Source organism: Rattus norvegicus, chromosome 17 (genome assembly GCF_021556685.1).
Source record: "Rattus norvegicus strain SHRSP/BbbUtx chromosome 17, alternate assembly SHRSP_T2T, whole genome shotgun sequence".
NCBI lineage: Eukaryota > Metazoa > Chordata > Mammalia > Rodentia > Muridae > Rattus > Rattus norvegicus.
In genome coordinates, this window is record NC_141550.1 from 67,114,687 (window position 1) to 67,142,193 (window position 27,507).

The following is a 27,507-nucleotide window of genomic DNA, read 5'->3' on the forward strand; positions in this document are numbered from 1 at the left end:
TTTTATGGACACCTCCAACAAAAAAGCACAAAAACACCACATAGCAAAACATGGCATCAAACAGGCTATAAAAAGCACACTTTTATAGTCAGACAACTAAAACAAGAAGATGAAGGCCAGCCTGATGGACCTTAGGCACAAATGTGCACAAGAGTTAGGGGGTTCTGCATATGTTCATGAATGACAAAAGACCTTCCACTGATTTGAGGGTGTTACAAATAAATTTTGCCCAGTAGACAAGTATACAAATATTAAGCAAGTAGATAATGACTGAATTTCTACAGAAATTTGCTTGCACGTACTATAGAACTCTCTTGGATAAAGATTGGTAGTTGGGAGGGAGTAATTTACCTTCCTGAGGAGGCTTCATATGACAACCCTGGGTGACCAGCACATCTGATCCACCAGAACCATATTTGAGAAATATGCACAGGACTGACCCACATGGGTCCAAGTTCTGTAATGAAGCTCCTTTAGTTCCTATTTTCTAAATGATGGTGACACCTATCTTATACTTACCTCACAGTGGCAGTGAGGAAAACATACATACACTAGTGCTATCCTTCCCTATCATTGTACACACACTGTACTGGAGGAGATTCTCACCAGCATGTCATTCTATGATGTACACATGCACATTCAATAGCCAGTTAGAATCAGTTGGCTGAGTTATAATCAGTTGGTTGTATGAGGCTTGAGTCATGGGATGTTTTGCAGAAGTAAGGGTGACAATAGACTCCTAAAAGGAGCATCCACCACGTTCCTTCCTAAGGGTATCTGCTCTTTCATGGTCTGAATTCTCAGCTTGCACCTCAACTCTCAGTTCATCAGAATGGAACTGTATGTTTAGGGTCAGGTACTTTGCTGATGGTTACAAAAACAAATAAACAAACAAAAACAAAGCTAGTGAAATGGACCCCAACCCACTATTATTTGATGACCTTATCAGAAAAGAGCATCAGGCCAAAGAGATGGCTCAGTAAATTACTCATCAAGTCTGATGACATCAGTTTGATCCCACAAGGCAAAAGAAGACAACAGACTTCCAAAAGTTGTCTTCTGACCTCCACATATGTTCCATGGTGCACACATTCTCTCAACATGCATACCCAAACAAACCAACAAACAGTCAACTAAGTAAATAACTTTTAAAGAAAGAAAAGACTCAGGGTGCAGACATAGAGAAGAGACCATGTGGAGATTACAAAAGACATGGCTCTCTCCAAGCTAGGGAGAAAGGCCTCAGAGAACCCGACAGTCTCACAGTCCATGCCATTTCACTATGACCAGCAGATAAACAGCTCCACATCCTTATGGGCAATTTCTGAGATCCTAGCTCCAGAAAGGTGTGCCTCTGCCAGGAACAGTAATGTGAGTACTAGAGGGAGAAGCAGGAGGGAGGACATGCCACTCAGTCACTCCTATGAGTGAAGTAGGAAGAGAATCATCCAAGTTTCCTCTTCATCGTCTTCAACTCTGTATTTATCCTTGTCACATCCCATCTGTGCTTCTGCCAAATAGGCTCTCGTTCATGATTCCAAACTATCTAATTCTCTAGAACTGCACTACCTCACGGCCAAACATTACACCCTCTGGAGCATCCCATCACAGAAACCACCATTGAATACCCCACAATGCATGCTAACTTGTAATGAACAAGATCCAAAAGGCGTCCTGTAAAATAGCACCCTCTGTGTCTGAACATCCTGAGGTTCATTTGATTCACATTAGCCATGCATTTCAACATACTATATCATTAGGGCTATCCAATCAGTTTTCATTAAACAGAATTCCCACTTCTGTGAGGGGGTGAATAATGATTCTAATATATCTGAGAGAATAAAAATAGGAACAGTGACAGCTGGGTAACTTCAAAGTCTTTCCAGATTTGTATGTGCTGGTTAGTTTTTATTATCTACTTGACACAACCTACGACACATGGAGGGGGAGGGAACTTCATTTGAAGTACTGCTCAATTAGAGAGGCCTGTGGCCTATGACTGAGGAATTCTCTTAATCGATGATTGGTATGAGAGGGTCCAGCCAACTGTGGGAAGTATTATCCACAGACAGGCTATCTTGGGCTACACCAGAAAGCTAGTTGAGCCAGAGAATAAGCCAGTAAGAAGCATTCCTCACACGGTTTCTAATTGTGTCTGCCCTGACATCCTCCAGTGATGAATTATAAACCCTTTCTTCCCCAAGTTGCTTTTGGTCAAAGTATTTTATCACAGCGAAAGAAAAGAAAAGCAGAACAGTTTATGTATCACCTCACCTCTTTCCCCTCGAGATCCCCCCATCTGCCCTCCTATAGCTATAGTTACCAGTGGCTTTAAAACACACTCTGCCCCTGTAATGACACAGGACACCTATTCTAGTATATGTCAGGATTTGAGGAATGTTTTGAAAACCCTTGCATATAGCACCTCTCTGGAAACCCCTGCTGAGGGTTGAGGAAAAAGTGGGTTCAGACCAAAAGGGCAGGTTCAAGGTTTCAAGTGCTCATAAGCTCTATGCTGCTGGAGGCCAAGCAGTCCCTATGCATCAGAAAAACTTGAAGAGCTCTCTTATCACAGGGATTTGTGTCTTTTAAGACCTCTCGCTGCTCAGCTCAGTTTCACAGGCTTTGTTGTTTGGTCTGTGTGTGCGTGTTCATATTCTGCAGACACACATACTCACACATCCACCGCAGAGGTCAAAGGTTGATGTTGGATGTTTGCTCTCATCAGTTGCTCCTCATCTTATTTGTTAAGACAGAGTTACTTAATTTAAGCTAAGCTGGATATCTAGGAACTTAACAATCCAACTGTCTCCACCACCCTGAGTTCAGTTAAAGATACTTGTGGCCATACTTAGCTATTTACATGGTTGTTGGGAATTTGAACTCAGGTCCTCATACTTGCATGAGCCAACACTATCAAACTGTACCATCTCCCTAGTCTTCATCTGGCTTTTAAAATCAAAAGAAAATAACCCCCATCTTTCTGGATCCATGGCAGGGGTAGCTGGCGCTGTACACCCTTTTCCTTCGAGCTACCTCTGAGACCTCTATGTCCCCAAACAGCATGTGAGTGTCCCACAGGAATTACCGGATCACCTACACTGGTATCACCACTGCTCTACCCAATCAGAGTAGGTCCTTAAAAACTTGAAGTTGGAAACTGTCCATCAGGAAGATAGAGGATGCTGTAACTCAACCATTTTCATGAAAGTATACACAAACTGTTTTTTACTTTGCATCAGTACCAGAGTATCTTAATTCAGCGTCATGCCCTCAACATGCAAGGACATTTTAAATTCCTGTTTATAAACAGCTGTCTGCTGGCCCCAATCAATATCAAGGTATTAGCTGATCTTATCTGCTGAACCTTCCTGAGTCACTGCCTCATCACTGATCTAAGTCCTTCCTAGTCACATACTTTGTTAGGTCTCTTCATTCTAGTGTCCAGCTGCATGGAGGTATAGAATGACCTCCTATAAAATATTTATAACCTATATAATCTATGCTCAATCAATGTAGGACAATTCGGAGTGTGAGTGACTATATGAATGAACAGAGTAGCAACTATTTCCAGAGAAGACCAAGGATGAATTTCTAACATTATTCTCGAAGCAGAATTCTGTAATCTTAACTGTAGAAATGGTAGTCCAAAGGGCCAACCGTAGAACTCACTCAGGAGCTGTATTATAGTTCAGTCTTTACATAAATTTTAAGGAAAGATAAAAAAAAATCTTCAAATTTGGTATTAATATGTAGAATACAATGAGGTGTTGGTTGACTGATAGAGAATGGGTAATGAGTTACTATTTCAAAGGAACCCAAATTTTTCATTCATTGAAAACTTTTATGCCCTACAGTCTAGTGGATAATTCAACCACCACTGCTCAGTGAAAGCAAAAACAAACAAACAAACAAAAACGAAAACAAAACAAAACAAAAAAACCTGCCCATTTGCAAAAAGGATGCCTATGAGACAGGCCCATCAGACCATTCAGCCTACCCAGTCCGCTGTTTCAGGTTCTTAGCAGGTCATGGGCTGTGCTTCTACAAAACAATATAAACCAAAATACTTCAAAATAAGAATGCAGAGGATATTTGAACAAAGAGGCAAACCAGAATGCTCTAGAGTCCTGGAATTAAAATTTAAGAGTTGACCAAACTGTGGATGACACTTGGACATGCCACAAGATTTGCATGAACACAGGTTGGCCATACCTTTTGGTCAGGTGTAAATACTCTTCTTTAAAACACAACTGCATTAGACATGACCTAGTCCTCCACAAGGCACTGGATGGCGACAGAAAGCAGAAGACCCTTATAATGTCAGAGCATTCAATTACGTCTGCCAACTACTGCCTGCTCCAGGACACTCAGTGAGCTTGAGTTCTCACTGAGTCAATATGCTCTGCCATGTGCAATTAAGAGGAAGACAGGACATTCCTCTCTACAGTCTCCCCATGGTAGAAATTGAGTAAAATAGTGTCTAATGGGGATGCAGCAGCAACTATTGTCTCAGCCCAGAGTAATAGACTAAGGAAGATCTACTACAGCACACAAGAACACACACACAATGATGCACCTATTATACCCAAGAAAATATTGAATTCCTTTTACAGTTATTCGGCAACACAACAATCCTCCTTTAACACAGTTTCTGCCATAGATTGATCTCTCCTGTTTGCTAAACTCCCAACAGTGATTCGTAACTGCTCTTAAAATCTACATTATCTGTAAAACAAACCAAGAGAAGATTAGTTTGGAAAAGGTTTCTGTGGTTCCATATTTTAGGATCTGAGAGTCAAGATTGTCTTTCACTGACTATACACAGTTCCCCATATACTCTTCCTCATATTTATGATATAGAAATTCCAAAAAGATGTGATGTGCAAAACAAGGCTAGGACTATTCTTTCTCAATGTGGTTGTAGAAACCCATTGACATCCTGCAACCAAGGAACTGACACAGAGGAATCCCTGGGCATAGGCTAGATTAGGGATTCCACTTAGCCTTTTGTCCTATGTCAGGCTCCAAGAAAGAATATGGGATATTCATGAGCATAGACTTAAAAACATAGGTAATTAGAACTCAGTGTCTAGATGAAATTTTACCTTTTGTACCAATGAGGTATTGTTACAAAATTGAATAATAATTTCCTCCAGAGTGGAATGTGCAGAAGATGAAGGCTTAGCATACTTTTGGAGTTAATAAGCATGATTTCTATTTTAATAAGTCAGTGTAAAATATGTTTTGAAGGATCACATTATGAAGTCATTTCTAGCAGAAAGTTACAAGTCCAAATCCACGTCTTAAGCATCTTCATAGTAAAATAGAGGACTGGACATGTAACACATGCCACCACTGACTGTTCTGCCTTGCATTATCATACAGAAGATTCATGAATTTTAGTTTGCTTTTGGGTAAAACTGTTTGAAATTCTAAACTCTAGACTGACAAACTGAGTGGCTGTGGTGCCTGGCACTAGTTTTAGAAATATTAGCACACAGATGTGCCTTTGTTTGTGTAGCTTCTCTTCTGTGATGGAGGCACCATGCTCAACAGCTGCAGTTACCACTGCAGTTAGCACAGTCTAAAATATCTATTCTCTGTCCCTTTATAGGAAAGATCTGCTGAGCTGCTCTAAAATTATAATGTTCTAACCGAAATGCTACCTCCAGTTGAGAGGGGCTGGGACATTAGGGGGATATTAGCCCTTAGAAGCCAGGCTGTGGCATCATCACCAATTTTGGTATGTATGTCCTATTTTCAAGGCTATGAATGTTTGAAAAGTATAAATACTTATGATGATTACAGATAAATAAGGGTAATTTATAATGGTGGCTATTCAAACTCTCTGAATAAGTTTCCTAATGAAGCCGACTCTAAAATCAAAACATCCAGCTGCTGAGACTCTTGCTCATTATATAACAAATAATGCATCTGTGGTAGATAATCAAAGATTTCACAAATTAATCTTTGTTGTGTATTTGTGTTTACATCCATATATACCAGGTGTGTGTTTATGTGGGTATGCACGCACATGTGTGGGGGACAGAAGTTGACACTGGGTGTCTTTCCTCCATTGATCTAACACTACTTTTGAGAGACGGACTGTGATGACTCTTCTTGGTTGTCAAATTGACATCTGGAATTAACTAAAACTCAGCTGACTGGTGCACCTGTGAAGATTTTCCTAATTATATCATTTGAAATGGAAGACCCATCTTTAATCCAGATCTTTTGAGTTGGGAAGATGCACCTTTAATCTGGGCAACAACTTCTGTTGGTACCTGTATAAAGGACGCGGAAGAAAAAAGGCTTTGCTTTTGCTCTCACTGGCAAGTTCACTAGCATTAGAGCCTACTTATTTCAGATTATGACATATAACCACCACCTGAGCTATCTACTACCCTCTTGGACTAACTACTGGATTCCTTAACTTTCAACTTGGCAGACAGACATTGTTGGACTAGCTGAACCACACCCTGTAAACCATTCTAATAAGTCCAATGCACACACTAATACAGAGTCACTCACTGAACCAGGAACTCAGCAGTTTTCCACACAGGCTGGTCAGTGAGCTCCAGGAATCTCTCTGACTCACTAGGACAAGCATTACTGATGGGGGCTATAGACTCAGCTCTATTAGGTGGCTGGTGGAGAGCCAAACTCCGGTCCTGATGCTTTCCTGGCAAGCGCTTACCAACTGAGAGGTCTTCCCAGCTCAACTTGTTATCTTCTTAGTAGAATACAAGAATTTTTATGAGAATTCAGTAATGCAAATAGTACATAATAAAAGCAGCATTCGTGTCAACTGGATTCTCAAACATTTTGGGAAAAGCAATTACTTTTATAAAGATTGGGTTAATAAAAATACACTCTCAGCATACTCTGAGATGTTGTCAAACGAAGGCATTATCAATAAATTAGAGGCTTAAAAATCAGGAAAAATGCATGTATACAGTCTGCTTTTGAATGTACAACACAATGCTATCTGTTCTGCTTTGTTCTTAGTTCCTCCTCTATATATTAATACAGTTGTTCAATTTCCCTACTTATGCTATTGAAGTCCTGTATTTTACTTAACACTTTGGAATACACATAACAGAGTTTAAGTTCATTTAAGTAAATATACTGGCTAGCCTAAGTTACTTTTCTCAACTTTTCATTCTGGTAAAATTTTACATTTCTAACTAAGAGTCTTTAGAGTCTTTAATTTTCTTTTATTTTGCGGTATTTAGGATTGAATAAGCCACAAGAGGCAGATACTGAGCTATAATGACCATCCTTATAATACTTAATAATTTCATATTTACAATGAATGAGTCAGAATCATTCTGAGTTGGGGTGTACCTCAGTGGTATAGAACTTGCCTAGTATTTATAGAACCTTAGGTTTCATGACCAGAAAACAAGTTATCCTGGTTATGGTGATGGAGAGAAGGCCAGCAAGTCAGACAATGGATTATTCTGTCTAACATAAGAAATAAGAACACCAGTCTGACTCTTTGTGCTTACATTCTACACAGTCTCAGAACTTAGCACTGTCGTCAGCTGGAGAGGAACAAGCACATCTTGCCAGGCACACAGCAAGCCCCATAGGAAGAAGTCAGAATGAGCTCAGGATAGAAATTTTTATCCTATAGTAAGTAAGCCAGTCTGGCTTATCAAAATACATGGAAGATGTCTTAACATATGCTCAATAAAATTTGCAGAAAAAATATACAAGGATTTGGGGTTTTGCTTGGGACAGAATGCCCATTTTGAGAAAGACTGCATGGCTATCTCTTGGCTTTTCTCACTTATGTACAAAAGAAGTCTCTACAGGCTCCATATGAAGCAACTTGCCCAATGGGATCAAATGTGATTTGGTAATTTATTTTGCTTTGAGCTCTGTCAAACATGCATATATATATATATATATATATATATATATATATATATATATATATATATATATATATATATGGAGGCACACACTCTACTTTGCCATTTTCTTGTTCTAAAGCTTTTGATGATCTTAGCAAAGGTCAAGTACTGCCAACTTTGGTTTTGTTTTTTTTTTTCCATAATTTTATTATCTTGCCATTGCTTTAAAAATGGCAATTCCTATAGATTAAGTCCCAGATATTCTAGGAACTTATCCTTGTGCCAAATGATAAATTACTGAAATGTCACAAACTCAGGAGTTATATTTAGGATACACTGAGCCTTGGTGTATATGAGTAATGCAACCTTTTATAGTTTGGATAAATTTAATTCTGCATGCTATAATTTCCTCAAGTATTACAAGTGAAAACTCACAAAGGGAAAGCCAAAGACAGTGATTAATTTGTTCAAAAATATGTGGTCCTCTTAGTAAGAGTCTCAGAAACTTCTTTAAAAAACAAACTCAGAGAATATAAATACTTCCATCAGCCAAGTTGGTGGGTAAGGTCTCTGCTCAGGTACCGTGGACAGCTGACAGCCTCAGCAGCCATCCTAAGCGCCAATAGGTACCGTGGACAGCTGACAGCCTCAGCAGCCATCCTAAGCTCCAATAGGTACCGTGGACAGCTGACAGCCTCAGCAGCCATCCTAAGCGCCAATGGGCAAGAAGAAATTGTGTTGTCTAAAATATTTAATGATGACATTTATACACAATGTTTAACTTCTTGATATTTCAAATGGAAGTTATTAAGTAACATTAAATTTAATGTTAATTAAATTTAACATTAATTTTCTTCAAAATGTGTTAAATTGAAGTAATAATATCACTTTGAAAAGGAGAATTGCTTTAAAAACTTGCTCGGAATGTTACTATTTTTTTTTTCATTTTATTTGCAACAGTTCTAAGAGGTACGAGTGTAAGAAACCATGGTTCCCATTTTTTCCCCTTCACTGATAAGTGACTTCAAGATCCCAGAGGTTGTTAATGGGGAAATTCAAAGCAGATGCTGCTCTTCAGGCAACAGACCAACAAACTCATTTTGGATATGAGAAAGGTCAATGCTTTTAACTTTGTTCACTGAGTTCAACTGAGGTGAAGCTTGAAATGTCAGTCTGAAATTGCTTTGCCTGCCCATCAAGCAGTTAAAGATCCACATTCTGAGTATCTGAGCTGACTGTGGCATGTCTAACTCATTCATTCAATTTCCTGCTTCCTGTAGAAAGGTAATTCTACAGGAATTCATGCTCTAAGTTTGAATGACAGTGTGATATGTACCTGCCTCCAAGTACCTAGCTTTTCCTCTACTTGGCAACATGATAAAGAGATCATAATGAACTTATCCAAGCAATTTACCTTGGGAAAAACCTCTCACCATTGAATTGTTTAAGCATCTTAATTCACAGAAGACAATGGAAGAGAACAGACCTAGATGTCCTACTTCTGCCCTGAGAGTGAAAACTTAGACTGGGGTACAGTAAGTAACACACATGTGAGGAAATGGTATCATCCCCCACATACTTCATATGACCAATTACTCATCTAACACACATTTCCTCCCCAAGTAACATCAACTATACTTTATAATCTGTTGTCTTTACCAACACTACAAAATTTCGTTCATTAGTTTGTTTAGCATAAAATACAAACATGTAAGTAGATATGGCTGCAAGCTTGCCTAATGAACAAAATGCATTCTAACACCAACACAAAGCTGGCAGAATTCTTGCTACAAGAGACTGAGGTATTGAATAACCATAAGCAAGAGTTTCAGAAATGTTTAGTCCAGTGCAGCAAGCCAAGAATCTGTAGGGTTTTTCCTTGTATCCACTGGAATCGATAACAGAGCATTCTGAGAAAACAAACCAACACTCAGTGCTAACCCAGATAAAGACAAAATCAAACTAGACAAAGGCAAAGTCACCCATCCCTCCAGACTACATGCATCTCACTCACCTATGTGTGTCTGGGCCATGACATCTGCCAGCCGGTGTGCTGCCCCACTGCCCCCACTCTGAGTGGAGGAGGAGGAGGTTGTTGATGTGGTAGAGCCATGGATGGCCTGACTGATCCAATGCTCCATGTTGATGCTGCCCTGGCTAGAAGTGGGGGTTCCCTGGGAATCACCCTGCACTGAGCCTTCATCTTCTGAACCGGAAGAGGTATCTGTTTTCAAGAAGAGATTTGACTTGTTAAGCAGTATAGCAAAGATGTCCACACCTCAGGCTCAGCCCCTTTCCACACTCTACCAAGAGACTTGTTTCAGGATAATTGCGTTTGGCTTCAAACATTCTTGTACAATTTTTGTATGTAGTAGGTTTCATAACCAAAATGCCTTAAGTATGCTATAGAATTTATCTCGACACTGCACCTAGGAAAGATGCCTTGACATTCTCAGTGTAAATGTTTGGGAAGAAACCAGTATCTTCTTTGTACACATGCATGAATTTACAGGATGGGGCACCATTTTCTAAGACATGCTTGAGCTGCTTCCATATGTTTACAAGGAATGTTGTTGTGAGTCCTTCAAAATAATACTCTGAACTGTAACTTATTTTTAGGCTTAAAAATAAGCACAACATACCTACAAGTTTCCTCAAATGTTAAGCTTTTAATGAAGAAATGGCAGTTCAAGAAGAACTATCCTTAAAGTACACACACCTTATCTTCATCTCCAGTATCTTACCATTTTGTGCTGTCTCTGCCTCCAGAGCGCAGTACATACTCATAACATCACATTTTATGCTCAATAAAATCTACTCACTTTTATAGCATTCATTTACTAGAAAATGTTCTCCTATTTAGTTGGTTTATCTTTCTATATGAAAAGGAGAGATAAGCTAAGGAAAATGTACATTATTCATGAAAACTAACAGATATGTTTTCATTCAATATGTATTCAGTTAGCAACAATGGGTTAAGAATGAATGACTACAGTGTTTGGTATCTAATCTGCAGTGTAAGAATGACTTAGGATCCCACCTAGAGATGAGTTAGGTGATATAATAAACAAGAGAGCTCAGAAATATCTAAAAGGAAAGAACAGAAACAGCACCATTAACAATAGCTATACTATTTTATCATTATCCATTTCTCTACATTTTTTGTTAAAATTCTCTTTAGCATATAATTTTATATAACATTTATATAGTGAAATGTAAACATTGTAATTTATATTTTAAGACTTTGAGAGGTACTTATATGAGTACATCAATAGCATGTGCCAGCTTCTAAACAGAAATTCTTCATATGCCCCTTTCTAGTCAATCCTCCACAAAACTAGTTAACTAAACAAGCAACATACAAGATGGATGATACACTGTGACTGAGTGGTGGCTAGAACTGGACACTAAAACCCAGAATTAAAGTTAATGTTAGTATTTAAAGGTGAATTAATGTTACTGATACACTAAAAGAATGGCAATATGTGGTATCCTTTAGCACAAGTATTTGATGACATCAAGATAAAAACATTAAACTAACTAGGAATACAAGGGAAATTTCCTCAAACTGTAAAATCCATCAGTAAAAATCCACACCTAGGATTACATTTAGCAGTAAATGATTAAAAGTATTCTTAAGGCTGAGAATGAGACAAAGAAATCCTTATAACTTCTGGTCAATCTTAGTTAGAAGGTTATAGCCAGTGAAACAAATTGATAAAAGTAAATTATAAACACCTCAATCTAAAAAGAAGAGTCTTTATTCACAGATGGAGTAATCTCTTGTAGGTAGGAAACTATGACAAATCCTTCAAAATTCTCAATTACTGAAAAATGGGTTCCTGAGCTCTTTGGGTACAATGATTTAGTGGTACCAGATGGAAATAAGAGTTTTCACAGGACCTTCTTAGTTCCTGTGGGAGTGTGCTGTTATAAAACGTGACATTAGTCCAGTTCTGACTCTCTGTCTTCCCAAGGGCTCTCTCCCTTGTACACTCACTGTACTAAGATGTAACCTACCCTAGAAAGCCCTCACCACAGGCAAGCAAATACAATGCTTCTTAACTTTCCTGTGACATATGTCAGCCTTTTAAAATAAACCATACAACAACTATTTTACTAGTCGCATAAAACACACTAATTTGGAAAAAAGTAACCATGCCGTTACTTTCAACCATTTTAGATGAAGAGTTAAGTTTGTCTGTGGACCAAATCGTGTCTACTGCCTTTTTTGTTTGTAAACGTTTACTGGGATACAGTACTTCCACTCACTGTCATACAACAATGGCGGCTTTAATGCTACATTAGCAGAGGTGACGATTGTGAAAGTCTACAGAAAATACTGTATTTATATTTAAATTACTCACACTCCACAAGTAACACCCAGTGACTCCTGTTTCTGGACACCATCTCAACTGATTGACCAATTCACTTGGTTTCTTCTACAATACTGTAATATTAGCGTTTTAAAGAATTGACAATATGCACACACACACCTGTCTAGCAGAAGAAAGATCTAAGATCTATCTAACTTCCGTTATATATATATTGTGTATGGATAAATAATTGAGTAAACTTTTATAAGACTTTGAGTAATTATAATTGAATTCTGATGAAAAGTCTAAAATACTTAATAATATAGGTACAAACATAGTGATGTCAAAATTTCCCCTTACAAGTTAAACTCAGAAGCTGTTTTTAGAATGTGATTCACAAAATTGTTACCTCCTGGGCATATACCTGAAGGGCTCACTACAGACACTCTTGCACAAGTCACAAGAGCCAGGTTCAACTTGTGTATATTCGTCAAGAAATGAGTGAATAAAGACTACATGGTTAGATACATACAATAGGCTTTTATTGAGCTGCAAAAAACAATAAAATAGTGACATTTACAAGAGAATAGGAGAGTTCATTGTGTTAAGAAATAAACCATACTACTCAGAGAGGAACATTGCATGCTCCCACCCGCCTTTAGAATCTAGGGGTGTGTGTGTGTGTGTGTGTGTGTGTGTGTGTGTGTGTGTGTGTGTGTCTGTCTGTCTGTCTGTCTGTCTGTCTGTCTGTCTGTCTGTCTGTCTTTAGGGCATGAAAGAAGAAAAGGATTATAAGAGGAGAGGATAAGTATTGAAGGGATGGGGACAAGAAAGAGCAATGGATATGTGACGTAAAAGGGAGTGAGTGATAAGCTGGGAGAATGAAAGGGGTGAAGAGGCGTAGGGGGATAGGAGGACACTGGGTCGGTTGAGAAGAACAATGTACATGTGAAAACGCTGTGATGAGACCCACTGTTTTGAATGCTGACTTTAAACATTTCAGACTGCTGTTGCTCAGACAGTTATCAACTAATTCCCAGGCAGATGGAGCACACATTTAAGAAGCAGAAATACTGAGGTTGTTGCTCACCTGGGGGAGTGTAGGCATCCATGGAGGTCTGTACAACCAGGGATCTTCGTTTGGAAGGCATGGGGACTGCCATCTTCCTTTCTTTGTGTTTAGCAAGAGCTGCCTGGACAGCTTCTGTATGAACATCTGAAACCAAGAGAGAGCCCAATTATTCCATCCCTTGGACCAAAGTCCTAAGCCTAGAACTGCCATCCGACCCTGTGTTCCTGTGATAGATGGGGTCTTTGTACCTAAGCTCAGAAACAAATGGGTAAAGGAAAGCAAAGCAGTTGGCTCCACCAGGATGAAATTCCAGTGGGAAGACACATCAACTGATTAATTCACTTTATTAGAATTTAATGTATATAAACAAAACATTGGTGCCAAAATGCTTGTGGCTTTTCATAGAATGAATGGATCTTGACTATTCCAGATCACCTGCCCACCATTCGTAACTCCTTCCAGTATACTGTTAGAGGAGTTATAACTCATTACAGTCAGGAGGTGTAAGCGACAGTCTAGGCACTTGGGTAATATTTTATAAGTATCAGCCCATAACATTATTTCCATAGGTATTATTGAATGTAAATTCTATGTTTTCTTTTTCCACTGCTGGAGATGGAAGGGAAGGTGCTATATATGCTGGACAAAAACTTTACTTTGTAAGGCAACATCTTATAAAGGACTTGGGGTAATGAGACAGAAGTAAGCACTGAGTTTCATGCAGCAATTTTCTTATTTCTAATCTGTAAAAAAATATAATTATTTATTTGATATGAACTATAAGGTATAACTTATGTTTTATTGAATAGATTTTTCCATACAATTTATTCTAGTTGAAGTTTCCTCTCCAACTTCTTCCCAGATCCTCTTGACTCATCCTCCTTCACTCTCACACACACACATACTCACACACAAGAATACAAATAAGTATCTAAAAAGTAAGATACAAACAAAAGAGAAAATGTTAAAACAAGAAAAAAGTCCAAAGAGAAAGCACAAGAAACACATACAGATGCAGAAATGCACACCTTTACACACAGAGAAATCCCATAAAAACATAGCACCAGGAACTATACACATGTGTACACACACGCACGCACGCACACACACACACACACACACACACACAGAGTGAGAGAGAGAGAGAGAGAGAGAGAGAGAGAGAGAGAGAGAAATTTTGAGTATAAATTTAAAAAAAAAAGAAAACAAAACTATGTCTCAAAGCATTATGAGACAGACAACCTCCATAAATGTCACTGATTTGTTTTGTGTGGCCATCTGCTGCTGAGCATGGGGTCTGACCTCATGAATGGTTTATACACCCAGTGAAACTCTATTGGAGAAAACTAATTTTTCCTTTGTAAGCAGTTATCAGTTGGAAATAGCTTCTGGTTAGGAATGGGGACTTGTGTTCTCTCTTCCTCTCACAGCACTGGAACCCAATCAGGCTCAGACCTGTGCAGTCCCCTATGCTTGCTGTCACTGTCTCTGAGTTCACATGTACATCAGTCCTACTGTGTTGGAAGGCCTTGTTTTCCTAGTGACATCCATTCTGCTAGCTCTACAATCTTTCTGCCTCCTCTTCCACGGGTTTCTACAAGCTCTGAGGAAAACTGAAGAATCCCATGTAGGACTGAGTGTTCCCTAAGTCTCTCACTCTACACAGTGTCACACTGTGGGACTGTTCATTCCTATCTACTGCAAGAGGAAGCTTCTTTAATGACGAATGAACATCATTTCATTGCTACCTTTCTCTAGCAGAAAACTAGTATTTGGGCTGACCCCAGGTCCCTGGCCTCTCTAGTCTCAGGTTCTTGGACAACCCAGCAGTGTAAAGTAGTGTTATCTCTCACCAAACAGACCTTACATTCGATTAGATATTACTTGGTGTCTTAGTTATGACTTCCATTGCTTTGATGACATACCATGACCAAAATGCAATTTGGGGAGGAAAAGGTTTACTTGGCGTATACTTTCAAAGCACTGTTCATTATCAAAGGAAGGCAGGGCAGAAACCTGAAGGCAGGAGCTGATGAAGAGGCTAAAAGGATGCTGCTTACTGATTTGCTCAGCCTTCTTCTTATAGAACCCAGGATCACAAGCCCAGGGTAAGTACCACCCAGAACGGGCTTGCACCCTCCCCAGCTAATTAAGAAAATACCCTACAGCCCAGTCTTATAGAAGCATTTTCTTTTTTGGTTTTTCAAGATAGGGTTTCTCTGTTTAATAGCCCTGGCTACCCTGGGACTCTTTGTAGATCAGGCTGGCCTCAAACTCACAGAGATCACCTGTCTCCTGAATGCTGGGATTAAAGATATACACCACCATGCCAATGTTGGAGGCATTTTCTTAATTGAAGTTCATCCTCTCAGATGACTTTAACTTCTATGAAGTTGACATAAAACAATGCAGGGAAGTTTGTTACTCGTACAAGTTCTGTGCCACTACTATACCAGCAAATCATTCAAGGAAGTCACCCTTACAGCTAAAAGGGTTTGCAGCTGGGTTGGTCTTTACTGTTCTTAAGCATTCAAATAAATGATCCCATGGGGTTGGGCTTGTTATTCAAACCACCATGATGCTGGAAGAGTCATATGGCTTTATCTTGAGGTAGATATATTCCAAGATTCCTGAGGAACCACCATACTGATCCACATAATGGCTTTACAAGCTTACAATCCATCAGCAGTGGATGAGTGTTGCACTCAGTGCACATCCTCACCAGAGCTTATGTTTTATTGATTTTGGCTATTCTGATTGGTGTAAGATAAAAATCTCAAAGTAGTTTTGATTTGAATTTCCTTTATGACTAAAGCATGTTGACCATTTAAGTGCCTCTTAGCTGTTTTTGTTTCTTCTTTTGACAATTCTCTGTTTAAGATCTATACCTTATTTTTTATTTAGATTATTTGGGTTTTTGATGTCTAGTTTGAGGTTCTTTAAAAAAATATTTTAGTTATTAGCCCTCTATCAGATGTAGAGTTGGTAAAAAAACTTTTCCCACACTATAGCCTGGTGGTATCTGGTCTGAAGGATGGTATCGTATCCTTTGCCTTGTACAAGTTTTTCAGTTTCGTGAGGTCCCATTTATTAATTGTTGATCTTAGTGTCTACACTACAAGTGTTCTCTTTAGGATGTCTTCTCCTATAGCAGCCAGTTCAAGGGTATTCTCCACTTTCTCTTCTATCGAGTTCACTGTATCTGGTTTTATGTTGAGGTTTTCTGATCCATTTGTGCTTGAGTTTTGTGCAACGTGACAAGTATGGATCTATTTGCATTCGTTTACATGCAGACATCCAGTTTGGCTAGCACCATTTGTTGAAAATGCTGTTTTTTCCCAGTATTTCTAGCTTCTTTATTAAAAAAAAAAGTGTCCACACAGTCTTTGGTTTGATTCTATTGATCAATATGTCTGTCTTTATGCCAAAAGACAGTGTGTTTTTATTACTACAACTCTGTTGTATAATTGGAGAGTGGGATGGTGAGGTCTACAGCAGTGCTTTATCATTTAGGATTGTTTTATCTATGCTAGGTTCTTGTGTGGATGTGCGTTTCCATATGAAGATGAAAACTATCCTTTCAAGGTCTGTGAAGAATTGTGTTAGAATTTTGATGGGGATTGCAATGAATCTGCAGATTGCTTTTGTAGAATAGCCAAGAAAACTGTATTAATCCTACTAATCCATGAGCATGAGAAATCTATCTTCCGGTATCTTCAATTTCTTTCTCAGAGACCTTAAGTTTTTATAATATAAGTCTTCACTTACTTTGGTTACCTCCAAAACATTTTCTTTAAGACTATTGTGAAAAACATTGTTTCCCTGATTTCATTCTCATTCTATCATTTTTATACAGGAAGGCCATAGACGCTTGTGTGTTACCTTTATATACTGCTATTTTGTGAAAGTATTATCAGCTATAGTAGGTTCCTGTTGGGATTTTTGTGGTCACTTATGGATACTATTATCACTACAAATAAAGGGACTTTGACTTCTACCTTGCCTATTTGTACACCCTTGATCTCCTTTAGCTGTCTTGGTGCTGTAGCTAAAGCTATTAAAGAGGTATAGAGTGGACAGTCTTGTCTAGTTCCTGATTTCAGTGGAAATGCTTTGAGGTTTTCTTCATTAGGTTGATGTTGACCTTTGCGTGCTGCAACATTCTAAGGTGAGACAGACAAGAGACAACCAGTTAGGGGCAGAGAACTAATGAAGATATAACCCAGAGGCACAGAGTGGTGAGTCTGAATTGTGAGGCTAGAGAAGTACTTTCGAAGAGTACAAATGAAGATTATTTCTAAAGCAAAGAAGAAATACGGATTCTGGGTTATAAAACTTAATCCACACACAATGGATTAGCCATTAGTTTGCATATCAGGCTCCTTTCTTCACAATTCCCTTGAACTCCACATATCAATCCAGATTTCTACTGGAAGCCTCATTCTACATTGAGAGCAGGACTCAGCCAATTCTAGCCTCAGACACTTCTTGTAAGTTATTTCATTGGCACATAGCCACACTCTTTTATCCAGTCCATGACAGTGGTTCTCAACGTTCCTAATCCTGCAACCCTTTTATACATTTCCTCATTTTGTGGTGACCTCCAATCATAAATTTATTTTTTGTTGATACTTCATATTGTGATTGTTACTGAACAGTGTCTCAGTTCCTAAGGACTATTGGGAATATGTGTTTTCTTATGGTTGTGACTGACAAGATTGGGCACCATCAGTCTATGGCTACCCCACATGATAGAGGGAGGATAGACAGGCACCATGATTCTCAAGAGAGCCTCAAGTATCTTTGCCTTTTAGAGAAAACATTTGTTAATCTCATGTTAAAGCTATTAAATGGCATGCATAATTATAGTGCTCAATACCCTTCAGTATTAGACTCGGTACCATGAGTTAATCTAGTTTTCAAATTATTTTTCTTATATTCTCAGAACAAAAGCCAATAAATGAAGGCCATGGATTCATGGTCTACTTGAAGTTTTCAAGGGGATCAGAAAGTATTAATTTTCTTCAAATCTACCATTTTCAGTTTTATGTATCTTTCTTTGAAAAGTTATTGGTTACAATCCACAGTTTGGAGAAAATCCTCAAACGAAATGGAGAGAGCTACTATGTAATTTTATCATGATCGATCAACTATTTACACTTTCCCCTGAGACCTTCTCCTCTCTCTTCTCTTCATGGATCACTCCAGAACTGTATAAAAGTTCTAGATGACATATCACTTATATCTAAATATTTATATGTATTTCTTAAAAACAAGTATTTCTTTCACATGGCATTTATTTGTTTTCCCAAAAACCTGGAAATTTAACAATGACATACTATTAATTCAACATCCATGTCCAAATATGATCAATCAACCTAGTAATTTTCTTTATACTTATTTTGTCTTCCTAAATATTATCTCTACCATGAAAATAGACAAGATTGTCAGATTAAGTTATTCTCCTTCAATCTGAAAGCTTCTTGGCTTATATTTTCTACAATCTGGACATTTTAAACAAGGAAGGCCACTTTCTTCACTTGTACTGCTTCCTTGTGATTAGAGTCAGAGTGTGTTTGTCAGTGGCAACAGCACAGAGTAATTCATCCTCCATAGGTGAATGTGACATTGGTCATTTTGTACAGTGGTGTCCATCAAATTCTTCTATAGAAAAAATCCTGTTTCCCAATAATCTGAAGCTGGCTGAGCAGTCTAGAAATCCCCATTACTCAGGATGCTAATATAGAAGGACCACAAGTTCAAAATCTGCCTTAGCTCTACACTGAACTCAAAGCTAACCTGAGTTTAATGAGCCCCCAAGTCAAAACAAAACAACAAAAAGAACTGAAGATATAGCCCAGCCATAGAAAACGTGTTAGAGGCAGATGAGGTTCAGTTCCCACTATGTCCTCACCTGACTGGCAAAATAATCTAGTAAGGGATACTTTGAAACTGTGGATATAGTTAAAAAGAAAAAAAAAATCAACTGGTCTACCTAACTGGGCAAAAGAAAGATATAAATTAAAACAAATTAACCACACTTACAGATGTAGGGCTTTTGTCTCTGCTGCATTTGTTTTTAGTTGCCGCTTCTGTCAAAACTCTCAGACAAACCTGGGGTGAAGGTCTACACTACATATAACATTTACATGTGAGCATTACTTATTAATTATACAAATACTTTAAAGATCCTTGAGAAGTGAGTATTTTAGAGAGAAAACTAATTACGTAGGTTAGCTCAGGGTAAGGAGTAAAAACACCAAACCATTCTTACAAAAAAAAAAAAAGACTTTTAAAATTGGAAAATTTGAGAAGACTATATATCATTGAATGATGCCAGTTCATGAAGAAGAGGTAAATCGGTGCTGTGGGAATGATGGGTGAGGACTTACATGAGTCCCTGCAATCAGAAAGTAGTAACACTGACAAAACCAAACGTTTTGAAAGCTTGAATTTCATCCATGCTGCATTTAGTTACTCCTATTAACTGTAAGTCACCTGAGCAATAAATAAAAGCATTTGGTCACACAAGGAAAGTATGGCCTATGCCGTTACGGGCTTTTTTATAAGACTTCCCACAGCTTCAAACACAATTTACTAGGCTCTTACCATGCAACTGAGAGAAAACAATAAAGAGAGGACAATTCAAGTCACAAAGTCACCAATATGCCCTTGTTAGACACAGTTCTTCATGATAAATGAGAAACATGGCACTGGAGAGATGGCTCAGCGGTTAAGAGCACTGACTGCTCTTCCAGAGGTCCTGAGTTCAACTCCCAGCAACCACATGCTGGCTCACAACCATCTGTAATGAGATCTACTGGTATGTGTCTAAAGACAGTGACAGTGTACTCTATACATAAAATAAATCTTTTAAAAGTAAATAAATAAATAAATAAATGAGAAACATGAAGCTCACTTACAATTGAACTACATGTTTCAGTAACAGAAACAAGGACAGACTGTTTCTAGCCAAATTAAGCAATATATAAAAGTAATAAAGTAACTAAATTTTAAAAATCTATTATTTTTAAGACCTGCCAGATGGGTCAGCGAGTAAGGGATTCTGCCATCAATCCTGTAATCTCAGACTGAGCTTCAGGACTTACAGGGACGACGGCAACAACCTACTCCCATAAACTTGTCTCTGGCCTCTACATGCACGACATTAAATGTCATAAACTTGTCTCTGGCCTCTACATGCATGTCATTAAATGTCATAAACTTGTCCTTTGGCCTCTACATATGCATGTCATTAAATGTCATAAACTTGTCCTCTGGCCTCTACATGCATGTCATTAAATGTCATAAACTTGTCCTCTGGCCTCTACATGCATGTCATTAAATGTCATAAACTTGTCCTCTGGCCTCTACATGCATGTCATTAAATGTCATAAACTTGACCTCTGGCCTCTACATGCATGTCATTAAATGTCATAAACTTGACCTCTGGCCTCTACATGCATGTCATTAAATGCCTACACATACACAAAATGAATTCACTGTATCCTATACATTAAAATAGTTCCAGTAACGGTAAATCTAAATTGTGTTTTAACCTTAAAGCATCACTGTTTTAAAACATCTAAAAGATGTTTCAAACTAATTTTCTTATGATAATAATCATGAAGAAAATGAGAGTATCTGCTCCTCCAACTGTCTGATCCCTGTAGATTCCTTCAACAGAACACAAGCCCCATCTACGTGTGGCACTCGGGTAGACAAAGTAACTTTCTAAAAAGAGCCTCTTGAGCCTGCAGCTTTTCATGGCCCACAGCATTGTAGGCAGAGCAGAGTAGAAATGTGTGGAACAGAATTTTTCTCCATACATGAAGATGTTGCATGGAGTTAGTTGGCTGATCTAACTGAACAGGAATATTGACTGCTAACAACCAGATGAGAAACTAGACCTCTGAGGCGAAATGGGTTTAAAAAGCCACCCAGTGAGATGAGAGACCACAGCCATGTCACTACATGACTTTCCTTCCAGACACACTTCTCCCTTTTGTTCTTGACCATAAAGTTGAATATAAGTCTAACTCATAACTAGAAAGGAAATGCCCACTATTGTCACTGGGGAAGATGTGCAAGAGTTGGGCTTAAAAAAGCTGCAGATTGGTGATATTTAATGATTAGCAACTTGATAGGATCTAGATTCACTTTCAAGACAAACCTCTGGCCATGGCTGCTAGCGTTTCTATACCAGTTAAGTGGTATGGGAAGAACCTCTAACTGTGGGTGGCACCATTCTATGGGCCACCATTCTATGGGCTATATTGCAGTAGATGGGTCCCAGACTATGGAAAAGAGACTTTGCCAAGTACCGGCTTTCACTGTCCTCTGTTTCTTGACCATGGACACCCTGGGCCAGTAATCTCTTGTGTCTGCCACCATATCTCTCCAGCCATGGTGGACTGTATATCCCCTCAAACTGTAAGCAAAAGTAAACCCTTTAAGTTGCTTTGCATTAGATATTTTGTCCCAGCAACAAGAAAGTGAGCAGTATAACGTAACAACCAGAGAGTGGAGTTCTGAAGTAGAAAAGGGCGAGGCTAAGCTCCAGGCTCAGGGCAAATGAGAACTTGATTGTGTCTGCTCTGTCCCTGTCTCTAGAAGACGTGAGAACCAGGAATTGCAGATGTCCCCCAAGCCCCAGCCAGTCTCAGGAAATAAGAAGCACTGTATGAACAGATAAGAATGGAAAGGATGGGGGTTAGCTGAGCAGTGTAAAACCCAGCCTAAATTCTGAAGGAGAACATATGATTAAAAACTTTGAGGACAATATGGTAATATGATAAATGGGTTACTACAAAACAGATCTTCCTTCCTTTTATCTTCATGAGTCTATGAATGAAATTTACCAGCTGTGATACATTAAAAACCCATTAAAGAACTTGATTAAGTGCCCCACAAAATCTTAATTAAAATGTTCTTGATGCAATTCTTCAGCCACATGAATTAAAAACTAGATGAGAAGCTGTAAAAGGGAAATGATGAAGAGAAAAAAAAATAAACCCCATTCATGTGAAGATATCTGACAGGGCGAGGAGGGTCAGATTACAGAGATGTCATGACACCTTTCTAATGAAAAGTCCGTAATGTCCACAAGATTTAACAGGGTTTGCTGATCATAGAGACACACAGACTGTGTTATGAATTCCAACTGCATGTCACAAACACAAATGCTACAAAGACAAAACTCATAGGAAAAGACCTTGCATCTAGGAGTGTATGCACTCTGCTACAGAAGACCCTTAACTAACTTCTTATTTTTAAATGTCAATACTCATGAGTACAAGAGGTGGCCAAAAGCTAGGGACCGATGTTCTACGACATCAGAGAAATAAAAAAATGACTTTGGAGTAGATCCCACGGTGCCCTTAATATAGAACCACAGCAAAAAAATGAAGCAAAGCAGCTTAGTTATAGCCCAAGAACTACTAAATAAGACAGATGTCAAAGGGTCAAGGTCTCCCTCCCACAAAGGTCTCCCACAAAGAATACGGATTTCAAGCTTTTGGTGGCATGGACTTTAGTGCTCTGAGAAAAATGTGTTGTGTTGAGCTCTGAGATAAGTAAGAGAATTTGGGAGCTGAGCAAAAGACACGAGGACCAAGAATTAAAGTCACTGCTCATGAACTACATTCTGCTGTCCTCTATGAACGGCTGACCCAAACCTGTAAAGGGCCCTGATCCACTGTCACCAGAGGACATCATGGAGCTGTCTTTGGAGCTGGGTGACAGTGAATGGAGACAGTTAGCTCTCTCAGTGACAGAGAGTCAATCTTTCTTGTCGGTGCTCAGCTCTATCAGTTTATAGTTCATTCTCTTTAGTGGCTTTCCTTCTATGAATAGCCCCAAAGCATCCAACTATAGACCCTAAATGATTTAAGGTCTGCTTCCCACAGCACAAATCAGCAGATTACTACTGTTAGTAAACAATCAAGCGATCATATTAAAAGAAATTTCTTTAGCAGAATTTCAGCAAGTCCTGGGAATAAAAAAACATCGTTGCACACCACACAGTGCTTGAGGAAAAGGCACCAGTGTCTCTGTGAGCAAGCTTATTAGAAGCTTAGTAATACAGCAAAAGGCTGGGCAACCCTGGATCATGTGTCTCCCATTTCCTGTGATCATCTCTTCCTAAAGCAATCACTATAGGTGGCTGATTTGTAAACCTATTCGATCAGACCCCACGTCTCCAATCCTCAGCTCCCCCACTCCAAGGTCAGAAGGTAGACCTTTCTGCCTATGACAATTTCTCTACTGTACTACACCCCTAATAAACATTTAAAGTTTTTCTTTCAGTTCTGAGAAAGACACACACACACACACACACACACACACACACACACACACCCCACCACCACCACCACCACCACCACCAACAACAACAACAACAAAAACACAGCAACAACAACAAAAAACAAAACCTAGTAATGGAAAACACTTCTATTTCTGTAGAAATGCCAGGATTAAGAACCCAGGCATTGGTGGGAAAATACTGGTTCTATTGGTTACTACCTGTATTAACTTTAACTTAAAATTAAATATATTTTGTTGTTGTTGTTGTTGTTGTTGTTGTTGTATTGTGTTTTGAGGCAGGGTCCCAATACATAATCTAGGCTGGCCTTTAACTCTTGGTAATCCTTCCACCCCCCAAGTGCTGGGATAATGGCTGTAAACCCTCATACTAGGGTTGAATAAATATTTTAAATCAACAACCCAATTTTATCATCTATAAAATGTGAATACCATCACATAGTTGCTGCGAGAATACATAAAATTCACAAAGCACAATCATGGTTACTGGTTGCACAGCAAGCACAAGGTGACAGCTGCCTCATTAATATTTTGAGGCAAAGGGATTATTATATTAAGTGTGTAATACTGAAAAGGTACAAAGGGATTAGGAAGACTCCACCAGGTCTTCATACAACGCATGATGAATCCCTAGAGCAACACTGCTGTGGAACATGCGACATTGTGGTGCACTGACCACAGACTGCAACAAAGATCTACGAGCCACATGTAAACAGCGAGGACTTGCTCGCCTCTACAGGAATAGTGATGGACACCAGACCACCTACAGCACTGAATTCTGTAGTTAAACTTCCCCAATCACTCCACAAAAAAACCCTACTAGGATGCAGGTTCATTCTGTTCACAAGACTGTCCATGTTAAAGGTTAAGTAAGATCACTGAAGTCAAAGTCAGGAAATAGACAAATACTCTTAAAAGACTGAGCATATAACTCTTTCAGAGTTTTGAATTGAGAGAGAAGCTCCAAATGTAGCTCCAATTCACATAAAAGCTGAGAGGCTGAGGCAGGTAGACCACAATGCTGGGAATGAAGATGTGTAACAACACACGTGGCAATGCAGTCTCATTCTTCCTATTCTGACCTCACAAAGTCTGGAATCACAGGTATGTGATGCTATGCTTGGCATTTGCTGTTTTTCTTTTATAGATCTTACAGTGTTTTCTCCGCATTATACCTAGGTACCTGATATTTTGGTGCTAATGTTAGAATGTTTTAAAAAATCAACCGCTAAAGGTTCATGAGAGAGAAATTCGCTCTTACACCCTGCAATCTTGCATATTAACCAGCTACAGGAGCATCTCTCTAATGCTGTCCTTGTGATTCTACATACAATCTTGTTACCCACATTATATAATTTATCTTCATCCTTCCTATCTGTAGAGTTTCCTTCATCTGCTCTATTACTAGCTATGGCTCCTAGTGTGCTACTGCATAGGAGAGGGAATCCTACCTTGTCCCTGATCTTAGTGGGGAACTCCCATCTGACAGTTAAACATTAGCTGATGTTAGTCTGTGTGCACATTCATTGAAAGGAGGAAGTCCATGTTTATTCCTAATTTGTAGAAGTTCCATCACAACTATTAGATGATGTTGACTTCTCCTCCTGTGTCAATTGATGGAATCATCCGACTTTTAGCCTTATTAGCTTGCTTTGATGAATCGTTTTACCTATGTTAAGCCAGTCTTGCACTTTCAAAGTCAATCCCACTGGGTCGCTGTATATGATTCTTTCTATGCATACCTGCACTCAATCTGCAATGCTCCTAAGATTTCTACAGCTTGTCCATGAGACATCTGTCTTTGCTTTACATGTACACTGTTTTATCTTACGGTATGCTACCCTCACAGAGTAAATGGGAAGTTCTACCTTCTGAAAGACATGGTAAAGAGTTGATAGGGTTTCTTAAATGCTCAGTAGATTCAGCATTGGAAAAATCCAAATCAATTAATCCACATGGGCTTTTTGAATACTGTTTTTCCTTTGTAAATTTTACCTAATTCTCTAGTTTAGATAATTGGTCAAATTCATTTACATTAAGTTTCAGGGAAGAATGTTATATATAACATTCCTTTAATTTTAGGAAACATCAGTAATGTCTGGAGTTATTAATGTTCCTTCCTATTTCTTAGTAAACTAAAGATAACTGGCATCAGTTTTAGTATCTTTTAAGATGACACATTTTTGGTTTCTTTGTATTTCTTTCTCTGATTTTTATTAATTTTTTACTCTATTTTGAGTGTTCTTATTTCTGCTTTAGATTTAATTTATTCCTAACTTCTTAAAACATTTAATTTTAATTTTCTTAATTAATCTCTTAGTTTTCAGTGCTCTAGATTTCTAAGCACTGCTTTTTACTCATCTCACAAGCTTGTTCACCTGAATTTTCATTTCCTTTTAGTTGAAAATAATTTCCAGTATTGTACAACTTTGATTCATGTGTCCCTTAGAAATAATGTGCTGAATCTTCAGGTATCTGAGGTTTGTTCATCTGTTTACATTAACAACTTCTAGTTTAATTCCTCCATGTCTTGTGAGCTTAGTTTATTTGCTATTGTAGTACCTGTCACAATATTTTATGACTGGGAATATTATCTGTCTTAGAATATGTCCTGTGTAAACTTAAAAGTGGGAATTGTCTTGTGTCTGTAGTACTCTGTACCAATGAAATCTAGTTAACAGATGTTACTGTCCAGTTCATAAATGTCCTTCCAGGTTTTCTGCTCCTGGATCTAACAACTGCTGGCCCTGTGGGGCTGGCATGTCCTACTATCACATAAAGCTCTGTCCATTCCTCATTGCTACCTTTCAGGCCTCACACACAGTGACAGTTTACTGTTGGTCACCTATGAATTAAGGATGTTAAGTCTCCTTTCCTCTTTTGCCTATATCTGTGGTGTCAGTCCTTGTTCCCTAAGAATTTTAACTGGATTACAATGCTTGCTTTATCCACTTCTTTAATTTATAACTACGTATTAAATGGAGCTCTCTTGTTGAAAACACAGGCTTGAGTCTGTATTTTTAATCCACTCTGAAATCTTCACATATTTAGATTCCTGAGATTTATGCTGGCTGTTGATAGATATTTGCATATTTGCACAAGTTTGTACCATTGTTTTATATTTTTCTTGTTTTGCACATATTTTCTGCCTTTTGTAGTATTTAGTTTTATATAACCCCACTTTCTTCTCTCTTACCATGTCAATTATACTTTATTATAATACCTTTTGTACAGTTACCCTTGAGTTGACAACATTTATAATTAATTCAAGAAGACTTTGAAATCAGATAATACTATACCTCATGGGTGTTGGAAGGTCTTCATTACAAATTATTCTTCAAGTCTTCGCCTGTCATTTGCACCACTGCTATCATCTACTTTACTGATACACAGGCTAGAATTACTACATATTTATCTCTCAGGTCAATTAAAAATACCTTATTTTATCCCCTACTTATTCTTTAATTGAAATAGAATGTTTTTAATTGAAATAGTATATCACTTCCCTCTCTTCCCTCTCCTCCCTCCAGCCCACATCCCAAAAACTCTCCTCAAAGCCTTCCATATCCCCTTTCTCAAACAGATAGATTTTTTTCTTTCTTATTGTTACATATGCATATACACAAACTTGTGTGTGCACGGATACATATAGACAGGCATAGATCCTGTATCTGTGGCTCAGGGAACAGGAGGTAGAAAGACTGTAAGAGGCACAACAGGAAGTCCGCCATGAAATAGTCTCTCGTAGAAATGGCTGCATAAACAATGCCAGAGCAATGGCAACATGAATGCACATGTTAACACCGGACATTTTTCCAGGGCCTCGCTCTTAGAGAAAGACCTATAGTCAAGTAGTGACTGCTGGGAGAGGGAAAGTTAGGCTCTAGAGGTATTCTTGACTTTATCAGATCTCGAGTAGTAGGCTCTCCAA

At 38.5% G+C, this 27,507-nt stretch overlaps 1 protein-coding gene across 5 annotated transcripts in view; it reads right to left on the reverse strand.

Annotated features, from left to right (window-relative positions):
- Positions 1–27,507, reverse strand: part of Dip2c (Dip2 acetate--CoA ligase C) — a 384,823-nt gene that overhangs the window by 120,901 nt on the left and 236,415 nt on the right. For all 5 annotated transcript variants that reach the window (XM_087590742.1, XM_087590741.1, NM_001415158.1 and 2 more), the window contains 2 exon segments: positions 13,272–13,397; positions 9,880–10,089 (listed from right to left, as the gene is read on the reverse strand). In XM_087590742.1, the coding sequence (XP_087446868.1) occupies positions 9,880–10,089; positions 13,272–13,397 (336 nt within the window).